Source organism: Channa argus, chromosome 7 (genome assembly GCF_033026475.1).
Source record: "Channa argus isolate prfri chromosome 7, Channa argus male v1.0, whole genome shotgun sequence".
In the NCBI taxonomy this organism is placed as follows: Eukaryota; Metazoa; Chordata; class Actinopteri; order Anabantiformes; family Channidae; genus Channa; species Channa argus.
Genome location: NC_090203.1, coordinates 19,857,070 through 19,870,089, shown reverse-complemented (window position 1 = coordinate 19,870,089; position 13,020 = coordinate 19,857,070). Strand labels below are relative to the sequence as shown.

At 38.1% G+C, this 13,020-nt stretch overlaps 1 protein-coding gene across 2 annotated transcripts in view; it reads right to left on the bottom strand.

Annotated features, from left to right (window-relative positions):
- The window catches only part of LOC137130395 (zinc finger protein 236-like), a 41,573-nt gene that overhangs the window by 2,209 nt on the left and 26,344 nt on the right, over positions 1-13,020 (bottom strand). Inside the window, exons 23-31 of one of the 2 annotated variants that reach the window (XM_067510498.1) lie at positions 12,066-12,211; positions 10,841-11,072; positions 10,087-10,290; positions 9,549-9,707; positions 6,677-6,834; positions 6,407-6,535; positions 5,958-6,071; positions 3,785-3,914; positions 2,253-2,426 (exon numbers count right to left, since the gene is read on the bottom strand). In XM_067510498.1, the coding sequence (XP_067366599.1) occupies positions 2,253-2,426; positions 3,785-3,914; positions 5,958-6,071; positions 6,407-6,535; positions 6,677-6,834; positions 9,549-9,707; positions 10,087-10,290; positions 10,841-11,072; positions 12,066-12,211 (1,446 nt within the window). Of the gene's footprint in view, positions 1-2,252; positions 2,427-3,784; positions 3,915-5,957; positions 6,153-6,406; positions 6,536-6,676; positions 6,835-9,548; positions 9,708-10,086; positions 10,291-10,840; positions 11,073-12,065; positions 12,212-13,020 lie in introns of both variants that reach the window. The other variant, XM_067510497.1, reaches the window with a different exon arrangement.

The following is a 13,020-nucleotide window of genomic DNA, read 5'->3' as shown; positions in this document are numbered from 1 at the left end:
CAACGTGCATTCATTCTTATAATTAAACATCAGCTCAGCACCATCACTCATCTGGAGGAACCCTTCACTCACATGGACATGCTGGCATCAACTTTAATTTGAATGTGAACTCAGATCTGTGGGACTTAAATGAACGGCCATTACCATTAAGTAAATTATTGGGCAAACTGCAGAAGACACCTTGAAATTTTGGCGCCTTAAGGACCCAAGATTTGCGTCACATTACATGTCCCAGTTACACAAACCAGAAGAAATTTGTAAATATGGTATGAATAACCACAAAGGCTGAAGGGTTCAGGCAGGCTTTTTCTATTGTCACAGGCCACACACTGTATTGACATTTACAGTGAGAGTCATTTATTTTTCTCCCTCTATTTTTGCTCTGCATAACTGAAACCAGTTCAATAGGTGGCAAAATGATTGGTGTGGGTTTCCCATGTTTTTTTTTTATATCAGTGTGCTAACATTTGTTATTTAGCAAGTTAATAGGCAGAACAGCAGAGGCTGATAACAGGCTGCGGGATTTAGATTTGGATTTTCAATTAAATTGTTGGGCAAACTTCAATTTTAACCTGGTAATTGTGTGATGAAATGTTAAAGGAACAAATAGTCAGAAGAAAATGCCACCTGGAAGCCACACAATGCCAATCCATGTTGTTTCACTGGTAAATGAGTAGGTTCACAGTGCTAGTCTATGTTACTTACATCCTTTGTGCTTTTTGAATATCTAATCGTGCAACTGACCTGATGCTATTTAACCTTATTATTTGTGCAATGTTGCAGCACCTGTTTCTTTGGCGTTTTGTTTTTTTGTTCTTTTGTCTTTTGTTGCCACAATTTCCAATTTAGGCTCATGTTGGAGGGATACAATTCAAAAGGAGCATACGGTTTTCAAAAAACATAACATTTCAGTTTCAATATTGGATGTACTTCTTTGTGCCATTTACCTTAAAAAATAGGTTTATGGCCATTTGCAAATCATTGTATTTTGTGTGTGTGTGTCCCAACCATTCTGTAAGTGGGGTTTTTGCTTAAGGGGAACTACAATACATCAAGCCATTTTGTAAGACAACTGCACCATTGTTTAAATTTCTCATTTATCTTCCTCACTTGGTCCCACTGAGGCTTCAAATTGCTTTTGTAATGAAAATATGTTTACAGAAATTATTTGCATGGCAGCATCAGTTTGAAGCCATAACAAAGAAAAGCCCATAGTTGTCTTTTCCAATCCCACTTTATTATGGCAGCACATCAGGGGCCTTTAACTGTGAGGCGTGGACTCAAAAAAAGTGTTGACACAGTTTGCAACATTTTAACCACATCAGGTGAAACTTGAATCTAACATTGAACAACACTTCTAGAAAAGTAATGTTTACTAATTCAGAAACATTATCTGACATGGAAATGCACATTTGATTACCTAAAAAAAAAATACCACTTGAAAAAAATGAATTCTCTGCCTTTCCGAATTCTGGGCTTTATTACCAATAACACTACAGACAGAGTGTTTCAGGCATGACTTTTTAAATCTACACCCCCTCAGGGAGTGAACCTGACAAAGCTTTTGTGGAGTTGGTATAAGTTGCTCTTCACCTGCTCGGGTCATCTTCAATGGGTGCCTGCGAGTTTGCAAGATGGGATGCTTAAATGTAATGAATAACAAACTAAGTGTGTGCCCAAGGTTAACCAAAGGGGAGCTACAGTCTAAACCTTAACCACACATATCAGGAAGAACAAATGACTTAGTATTCTTCACATGCATCCTCAGACATCAAGGAGAAAGCTGCCCCGGCAGCTTGGAGTGAACAAAGTCGATGAAAATTTCATCAAAGTTTTGACACTCTACAGCATCACACCTTTGAGACAGGGTGTGTGTTTGCATACACATCAAGGATGAGTGTGTCGGAGACTGCCGGCGTTGTGAGGAACGTTCAACGAATGAGAAGGATTATCAAGAGTTACAGCAAAATGTGAAAGGAGAGACGCAGTAAGTAATGATCCAGGCAGAAAAGCCAGCCCGGCCAATCACAAATGCAGTTTACATTGCAGTATGTGGGAAAAGTAGAGTGTGATGGTAATAGCTTACATGCTGGAAAAGTGGACTTTATTATAAAATGCTACCCTGACACAAAGAAATATTATTTGTGTCAAAGTAAAAGTGAAGAAAGAGAGATTTATTACAGTGGCTTGCGGCTGGACAAACAGCTGGCTGTATATTCCAGTGCTCCTGTGTGTACAGGTGTGTTGCTCACCGTAGCCATGGGATCTCTTCATGTGGTGTTTCATGTTGCTCTTCTGGGTGAACCTGATGCTGCAAACCTCACACTTGAAGGGCTTCTTTCCAGTGTGTTTGACCATGTGGACCTGCAAAGCACTCTTCTGGTTGAAGGCTTTGTCACACTGACTGCACTTGAAGGGACGCTCACCTGTTTAGAACCCAGAACCATAATTAGATTCTTGTTCCTGCACATAGCATTTCTCTACATTTTAAAACCGCTCTCAGAGTAACTGTGATATACAGTTCTGAACTTGTTTGTAATGTGACAGAAGAAAACATCTTGCTATGATTTCCTTATTTATCTGGTTTTATTAAAAAGATTTTATTGTATTGAATTTTTTATATTGTCAATTTCACACTTTTTGTTTTGTACATTCCAAATGGATATAGCCATTTTGCCATCTGTGTCCTTCTCACACAAACAGGGCAGCAGCAGGTACACTTTAAATTCCGTTAAGCCTCAGGGTATGTTGATATCTTCTAAATAAAAATAACAAAACAGGGACAGAGACTTTTGCACATTAGAAAGGGACCCTTTGCTACACAACCTTCACTTTTCTGTCTGAAGCCACACACGTTCTTTAGGATGTAGGACTGGATGTGACTGAACAAGCAGCTGAGGGTTTTGTCCTTCTACTTTTTTCAATGCTGCTTGAGAGAATTAACATTAGAAAAAAAAAAAAAGGAAAATAACAGGCCTTATAACTATGTTGTTTGCCACTATATAGGATCTTTATTGATTTAGACACGTTCCATTTGTTTTAAGGTGACAAATCAAATAGGGAAACAATAAGTGTCCATCATTAGGAGTTTAGAATTTTGACTCTCAATGCATGCTGGGAAGTCTGCTGTTAAATAATAATAAGTAAATAAAAGAGCATTGTGTGTAGTTATCAATTTGAGCCAGAATGCAGTGTTAGTGTTCTGGAATAAGTAGAATTAACTAAAAATAAACCTTACAATATTACCATTAAATGATAAAGAACGTTTTGACATCACTTTTTGCTAACTACTACGTCTGTACAGAGCTATTTCTCTGGAGATCCCATAAAGCAATGCTTAGGGAGCTCGGCTCAGTAGCTAGCATATATGCTGCACGCCTCGTCTGCTTGTGACAATTGGATTCTAAATATATTTTTTTTTCACTGAAGATGAGGTTACTGAAAATGTTTATGACTGTAGCAAATTCACTAATTGTTGGTCAGCTAACATGATAAGTGGGAAAATATTGTAAGATCTTGAGTCTATTTGCTTGGTTGTAATTTACAAAGAGGTGAGGGAGAGATTCCAAAAAAAAAACCCCATAAAAATATAAGATATTAAAGAATAACAGGGGAAAGACATCATAATAATGATTATTTTGATAATTGTTAAAAATTGTTAAAATATTTCGGATATTGCTTGACGATTTATATATGCTATACAATTTATTATTACCAAAATGTATTTCAAAATCATTATTTAATGATCATTTTGGGGGAATTCGGTCAGGTGACATGATTATACCTGTGTGTGTTCGGTTGTGTCTCTCCAGTTGGCTGCGCTTTGCAAAGGCCTTGGCGCAAGAGGAACAGTTGAACACCCTCGGTTTTTGGGAGCTGGGTGAAGGCCCTGGCTGATGCACTCGTTCGTGTTCCTGTAAACACATTCAAAAAAAACGCACCATTTCACCATTACAGTCTAGTACACCACGTCCCTCTATTATGGACTGAACGTGGATTGAACAAAGATGTCTGTCATTTTGCCCTTGAAAGAATTATGATAGAGAAATGTATTTAAGGGCAACTTGTACTCAGTGTACTTTTGAAGGATCCTTAAAAGGTTGTATGTTGTTCAAACTTCATTTCATATACATGTTTTGTCTTGAAGCGTTTGCAGAACTGCTCCAAGGTCAGTTATTGTGTAACAGCACAATATACCACACTGCAGTGACCCGGAGTCACTCCATGCTCACAGGTGCTTATCAAAGTGCTGAAAAGGGAAAAGGTTTCCATAAAAGGAGAAAAGGGCTGGGGGCAGTAGCGTGAGGCCCAGCAACAGAAGGTTATAAAACTAATGTTTTAGTTCAACATCCTGGATGTTGAAGCTTCTTTATTGATTACACATGAGGTGTCTAAGACCAGATATTGTCACTTTTGCCATGACACATTTTGAAATGTAAAACACATTAATTATTAATGTATAACGGGTATATGCTTTGTCTCTTTAGTGGAACATTTTAATGAAGGCAATTTCTACTAAAAACATCTGCGGTGTTTAGGTTCATTATAGAGGCAGTGATCTACTGACAAACTTAATATGAGCTAATAGCTACTTAGGTAGTAGCTAACAGAAAAGGTACTGTACAGTATATGGCAAGGTTACTTTCTAAATCTGCAAGTTGAGAATGCAAATAAGCATATTCCCAAAAATTCTTAATTATTCCATGTAAAATGTTGTCTCTTAGACTTTACAAGTTTCATATATTAATTTCACTGTCTAACATAAATGTCTGACTGTGTATGTGCATCTATTGTAGACAAGAAAAAAATATAGAAACAACATAGATGGAATTTTAAGTAAGCAGTTAATTGTAAAAGTGAATCTAAGTGAAAGTTAATGTGATTTGTCACGGTGGGATAATACACCCTATCCCCTGAAGTTATTTGACTCTGTGTCATGAAGGAAAATGCTCAGTTTTTCTGTGCGGGAGTCTCTTGATGTTCTCTAACCTTTTTAGCACTGCTTGTCTATCAAAAATCAGTGCAATTAATTCTAAAACTATTATTAAATGTTCTTTCTACGTTCCCAAATTATAAAATCCATTAATTTGGTTGTCAAAGTAAAATTAAATGGCAAATCATCCACAGGCCATCACAATGAAAAATAGTAGTTGCCAAATTATCTTTCTCACCACTGGGCCTTTAAAAAAAATCTAAAATCAACATCCAAGATATTGTGGCAGACTAATGAGCAGCCTGGGGTACTGGAGTAGATGGAGCTCGGTCACTAACGCTGTGACACCCACATAATCTCAGTATTATTACTTTTATGAGAGACAATTACAGCTCAGCATGTTGAAGCACACCAACAAAATAAAAGCCTATGGCACAATGGCCTTGCTTTGAAACATGACATAATATAAGGAAAAGAGCTTGTGTATGTATAAAGTCATGTCCTCTTTCAGCTCTTTCCTTGGCCTTGGCATTTATGTGCTTTGCTGTGTCAACCACATCAAAAGGATATGGAGAAAAGAGAAACACACAATCTCTTCCCACTAAATCTGCTGTAAAATGCTTCAACAACATTATGTCTTTCTCTTTTCTTTTTGTTATTGAATATGAAAGTCCGTCTGAAATGCCACTTGGATTATCTTTATGTTTGATTCATTCTGTAAAATGCCACTTTTTAAATGGTATTCCATTTCTCACTGACTCTTTAAATCTATTATATTTGAGCCTGAAGTTGAGGCACTGACAAATCAAAATATATCGCACATCGGAGATTAGATTTTTTGTTTTCATCGTGGAAGTGTTATTTGTAAGTCATATTTATTGAAATTTTCATAAATGACCACTTTATTAGCAGACATGAAAAGGAGGGATTCATGCTGGATCATTAGCACAAAATAGAAGCACTTGTATGCATCACATTAAAGCTGTTTGTCATTAGGATCTACTGTGGTTGGACGAGTTCTTACCTTCAGGTGTGTAGCTCGCTTGAAAGCCTTGTTACACAGACTGCAGACATGACAGCGATCCTTGCCGTGAGCTTGCCTGCAGTGGCGTCGCAGCGTGTTTGCATTCTGGCATACCTGATTACAGTAGAAACACTGGTTGCGATTATCAGCCTCAGTTTGTGTGTCTTTCGCACCCTTATGGCCATCGTCAGAAATCTGGATCATGGGAAATAGTCCGATTACTTATGCTTCCAATAAAGAATGATAATTGCATTGGTCTTGTCTCAAAATTGGAAAATATCTTATCATACATTATTTCCATAAAAATGAAAAGTTATTGATCGACTCTCCAGAAAGGTTCTAGAACCTTTCATATACAGGGACCTTACATACACAGGTGTGTGTCACTATAAACTCTGTTCAATCAATTCAATTTGACATAAGTGGACACATTCTGAGGAATATCTCACATTATATCCATTGTCAGATGCTCCATTTGTGGAATGGGAATGGTGATCAACCAGTATGACCTGCTCGCCTGAGCTGGGTGCCTGTCCAGGAAGACCAGAGTCATTCAGCACTGCAGGAAATGTCTGAGCCTGAGGATGAAAGAGACTCTGATAAGGCAGCTGACAATCTAGATGGCATTAAGTTTGACATTCACACAATTTAGATTGCTGAAATTTTAATGTGCTCTTGAGTGCACTCCAGCCAAATCACTTTACGTAAATAGCTTTTACCTGTGGATTGAGGTTGAGAGTGACGCCATCCAGCATACCCTGTGCGTCTGCCAGCGTCAGTGTAACGCTGCCATCGCTGGCCACGCCTGCCGGTGGCATAGCTAGGCTGTGGGATGCAGCAGTATGTGACAGGGTAGTGCTAGGTGGCAAGCTGGTTACTGATAAGTGGAAGAACGACAGAAAGGTTAAGAGTGAATTGAGTTTTAGTTTCACTATCCACAACTAGAGCATAGTCCACAAATAGTAAGTCACTGTCAGCATTCACAGTGTGGCCAGTGTTGTACAGTCTCTGTACAACATTATGTTCTGTGGCAGAATTTGAATGCAGAATTTTCTTGCTGGTAACAGTGCTGGTCAGCATATTTGTGATAACATAAAGGTAAATTCAGTTTTTTCATACTCAAAAAAAAAAAAAAAAACACACAAAAAAACTGACAAATAATAATGCTAAATGAAAAGTCCATGGTTACAGGCCACAATGTAATTTAAACTTTGTATCAATGGTAGCAGTACATGGACCATTAGCTGGACTTGTACTGTAAATGTTGAAGTGACTGCAACTAGCAGGATACCAAAGCCATTTTGATGCCTAATGCTTCCTGACTACCAGTGTGCAACAGGTCTCAGTTCTTGGTCTTTCCGCCATCTCTACCACATCTCTGGGTTCTGTAATCTTCTCTTATGGCTTTTCCTATCATTGACATGGTGATGATACACACCCTTTCCTGTCCTTTCCACCTTATGTCTCCACTGTCTCATTTCAATATGTCTCTCTGACAACTCTAATTGGACCTCACTTGTAAGTCACTTTCAAAAAAGCGTCTATTTACTAAATGTAAATGTGAATAAATATTAGATCAGACCTTTAAATATGAAATTCACGCTGTTGTGATAAATACTGATAAGTTGTATTTTTATCACCACTGGTTGAACTGTGATGTAGAAAAATCATTTCATTAACATATTGTTACATATGCAACTGAAATTTAGAGTGTGCAAATGTAATTGTTTGTATGCACCAGTTGGAGTGATTCCAAGTGGATATCAGTATTTTTATTTATTTATTTATTTATTTTACAGTAAATCACATCACAGAGAGGTCATGATCAGTGTATGATAGGGCCAGAAAATCATATTCTTCAGTCTTCACTCAGTGATTAATGTCAGAACTATTTTTTATTTTATTCCTATTATTTTTAATTAATTGGGGTCTCTGATTGCAGTGTGCTTATAAAAGAGAAAGGCATAAGAGCTGTTCAGTTAATGTGCACGATTCAATATTTTTTGTGCCTAAGTCACATCATGCAGCAGATTTTCCTCTTATCATGCAGGCCCGCACCAGATGCTACTGAGAATCTTGTTTTTTTATATATAAACAAGATTCTCAAACTCAGATGTATTATCAACCTGTCAACACATAAAGTGGTTAAAATCAACTCCAACTTTGCCAACTATGACTCTTAATTTTTATTAATTACCATACATGTTTTGCTATAATTACCATGATCAGTATATTTGAAATACATTGTTTTCTAAGTAAAGTACTTTTACTTCTATACTTTTTGCAGATAATCTGCTAAATACTTTTACTTGAGTAAAACACTTAAAGTGGTACTTGTGGTAGAGAATATTTTAGGTGAGTATTTTACTTGGGTATTGAGTTCTCAATTTTGCACCGTGTATCACATTTTGCTGCATATGGGGCAGTGTAGCCACACATTGCTCCGAGTTGCCATGCTGACTCCTGTTCTTCGTGACATTATTTAGACCACCAGTATTAATGTCGAGGCTGATCGGTTTATATACACGCTGAAACATTTTTGTTTCCCATCTTCTCTCACAACCATTTTTACATTTCTGGTGTGCTGGCCTAGGGCTAGTTTTATTCAGACTTAAAAGTCTATCTGGTAGCTATTTTGGCTTCCCACATGCACTTTGATGGCACTATAGTGGGAGCACAAAGCATGCCATTTCATCAAAAGGACATTGATCGAAAAAAAACTGAGCTTCTCCTTCAATGCTTCAGTTTTGGCTTCTATCACTGGTATCAAGGAAAATTCATTTTAAATCATTAAAGGAATCTGAGCTAAAGTTGTTCTCATATATGGTGCTATTCATGTTTCCCCTTGTACTGACTTAGCATATGAGTGAACTACATCGACCATTCACTTTTCATGTATCCTTTAATCCTAGTTATAGAAGACTGCTCTTTGATCTCTCCTTTTTAACTGCCTGTCATATCTGACAAACAGAGAAGGCTTTGCATTTACTCAAAAAGGAAAGACTAAGCTTAGCTCTGCCAATTTTTTCTACCGGCTGTGGTTCAAACCAGCAAGAGGTTAAACTCAGCCTACAGTATGCAGTCTCATTTTTTAACTGCTAGAATCAACCGCATGGCTGACAACCCTAAAGTAAGAAGACAGACAGTTTTACTTACAGTGCAGCTAATACAGTTGCAATGTATTTGCCTGTAGCTGGCCTCTGGTTAAGCTGCAGTTTTGGGATGTATTGTGCCGAGCACATTATTTACATGCTCTGCTCTGACTGGGCAGCTGTATTTGCCCATTTGCCACAGTTAAACAGCAACCACGGCAAATTGTTTCTCAACTCAATCTTGTTTAATTCTGTTCTGCTCACTTACAGTGTGTACATTTAATGAGGAACCCATAATAATCGAGTGCATGATAAGTGTTACTGGTAGCTTGCTTGTCATACTAGCCCAAGAGCTTTATGCAACACTTTTTTGGCCAATCTAATCAAAAGTTTTATGGGTTTCTTTAGAAATCTAAGACAAAGTAATGAAAAATTAATAGCTGTTAAGGGGACTGACTTAGTTCTGCTGACAAACACAGAAATGGATGCCAAACCTTACCTGCCATTCCAGTGTTGGCAGGGCTCTGAGGTAGGAGTTGATCATTGGTGATAGTCAGGGTTGCATTGGTGGGCTGGCTGTTGAGTGGGGAAGCCAGCCTAATACTGCTGCCTATCTCAGTAACATTTGGGTTGCTATGCTGAGGGAGGAGATCCTGGCCTGCAAAAGAGAGCAAAAGCAACTTCATGCCAAGACAGGTGTAAAGTTTATCTCCATTCAAGATGAGATATAGGAAATTTTAATAAGTGTTGTTTTCCATTGCTCGAGGATGGTAAAAGAATTTAGACTAAGTGAAAGACTGAAAATTACTTCAGAGACTTGGAACCCAAACATAGTAACATCAATAAAATAGAAACAAAACACTAAAACACTGAATGTCTTAGTGAAGTTGTTAGAGAGAACTTAAAAATATGGCTGTAAGTAAGAATAATTTGGTTCTACTTTAATCTAAAAGATTTGAATCACAATATAATACAATAAATACAATGTATTTGCACGCACATTTTAGAAGACCAATGAGGTACAAAGCAGAGCTTACCTGAGATGGTGAGCGTGATCTCCTGAGGGTTCCCAGCTGCAGTGCTGGAACCACCAGCTGAGGCTTGGGCCTGTACCTGAGCTAGGGCTTGAGTCAGGCTGGAATTGTTGATGGTCAGTGTGATTTCTTGCCCGCTGCTGCCTCCTGCTACCAGCCCAGAGCTGCTCATGACATGGCTTAGGTCCTGAGAGCCTGCGGGATCCACTGAAAAGAACATACCAATTATTCAACTTGCAACAGTGACTAGTGACTATTTTACATTTTAATTTTGGACAATGAAGAATTAGGGCAGGACGTTGTCTGGAGTTGCCATATCATGCATGTCAAACACAGCAGACGACTGTCTTAGTCAAAAGCATTCTCACAGGAGAATGGCTTTGACTCCACTTGTTTTCAGTGAGGTGTGAGCACGTACAGGAGGAAAAACAGAGTATGCTGCCGGAAGCACTGTGTTGCTTACAGCACATCAAACCTGTCTGTCCCAAAAAAAAAAACAAGTGACAGAGAGCGAGCGACACTGAGGCAGTCCCCTGATGGTAGCATTGTTAAAGTGCCCATTTGCTCGCTTTAAATCCTCTTGAAAATTAGGGGCATGCCCTAATAATCAGCAGGCTCATGCACATAATCTGGACTTTGTTCTAAGGGGGCTTGCAGTATAAAGTCTAGGTTATCTCTGTGTGGTCTCACACAGACATTTGTGTTCTCACACAACTTCAGGCTTCCAGCTTAGGTAAATTTTCTCCAATAAACATACCTGCTGTGTCCTGCTCAGAGAGCCCAGCCATTGTGACCTGAGCGGGTGTGATGGTGGAGGGCTGCAAGGCTAGGCTGGTCAGTGGGTGAATGACAACATTAGCAGACACTGAGGGGTCAGTGGTAGACATAAGCTGGCTACCGGAATGGGAGACAAGACTGGTGTCGACGCTCAGGGGCTGAGGGAGAAGACCCCCCTGCTGTAAGGTCTGCTGGAGGAAGGCGTGGTCAATCTGGAAGAGAAAGTACCACTTTAGATGAAGGCTAATGTGTTTAATAGTGATTTGAGATTTGATATCAATTCAATTATGAAGTTGAGATTTTTCAGCTGAGATTGTTAATTAAGGTGAAGTTATTCTTTTTTTAATGATTTTGAAATGACAACCATGACAACCTCTTGCCCTATGACAGCTGGTATAGGCTCCAGGCTAAAAGCAACACTTGGCTACCGTTAATATGTACACTATACTTGTATTTGCAGCATTGAATTGCTGTATTTTGATAAGTAAATGTCATTCACAGTGCTCTACTGTGGAGGATATTATAAAAACCCTTTGGTCATCACATTTTATGAGTTCTGAGGAAATTATTACTAAAGTTGCATAAATGAATAAATGATTTAAGTAAATGAATTTACTTAACTTAAGTACAGATTTACTAAAAATAAAGATGGTTATGCATCAACACATCCAGCATTTTTCACAAATTAATCCGTGAAATGGTTTGAAATAAATGATACAAAATAAAACCATAATTATAAAATGATCTGCTTTTTTCTGTTTAATTTAATGATATTAAGAAAATACTTGAGGTCAAGCCCTCCTCTATTACTGGGGAAAAGGCCAACAGTTTTCACGTTATTAAAGCCTTTTAATAACATATTCACTCAAAAAACCTGCAATTAAAAGAGGAGCAGCTCTTTGGATTAATTAACGACCACATAATAATTTATTTGTATTATTTAATATTGTGTTTTAACAGTAAACCATTTCAGAGCTGCAAACAAGAGAAAAACGTTGAGCAATATGTTTCATCCACTGTATTTAACCATATTTAATTGTATTTTGTTGGTTTTATTAATGATATTTAATACTGTCATTACAATACTGCAAAGCACAAGCTTAGATTTGTCAGGAAAGTAAGGACTTTTTTGAAGACCACCTAATAAAGACCAAAATAATTTATTATTACCAATGCCAAGAAAAGATTTAGTAAGTGTGAGTCACCTGTAGCGTAATGTTGTTGATGCTGCTGGTATCGATGCCAGAGATCTGGACATTGGGGCACACCAGGTTGGCAGGCGTCAACTGCAGGTGGATGCCATCCAGTGTGGTCAGGCCATCAGGGAGAGACACAGTCAGGTCTCCTGCAGCTGCACTCAGACACACACATATTCTAGTTGTTTGAAACTATAAGTTATACGGTTGATTCAGTTTTAGGGAGCAAAAAGGGCCAAACTTGAGGAAGGGCACTTAAGATATGAGGTAAACTTATCATTCAATAGTTAGTCGTGGGTAGGAGCCATAATGTAGATCTCTAAATATCGTTTGCTCATCTTAAAGGTTACTAACATTTCCTTTATTGCTTTTACATGTTTTCAAGAGCCAATACATTTAATCAACACACACAAACAGATACCTTTGTTTCTTTGATACCTGCATGATTCATCTGCCCTAAAAATGCAGCTAAGCTTAGTGCAAATAACACAAGTAAATGTTTGGGGGCTTTTTTGGTGGTTTGTCTTATCACATACAGGCAGACGTGTCCTGAAATACTTACATGGTTTCTTGTGACTGGAGGAAGAAAGAGTACATGAAAGGTGACTAGTGATGATAAAGTCCCTTCCTAAACCTAAACCTAAAATGAAATTCATCTTGTCATGAGCTACAGAGTTAATACTGATGGCTAAGGGACCGATCAGCACTCTAAAGAATGATCCCCACAGGCTTTCAGCTGCACCCACGAATTTTGGTACATTAATCATTCGCTGACATTACGAAGAGAGTAAGGACCAAATGTTATTATAATGCGCAGTTTGGTGGATCCTTTGTTACACAGCTCAGCAACAGCGATAATACAAATTTAGTGCCCCTCTTTTACAGTCTTGGTGCATGTAATCCTTTTAAGATTATGCTTGCAGAAATACTTAACTTTAAAAACACTAAGACATTAGCACTGAAT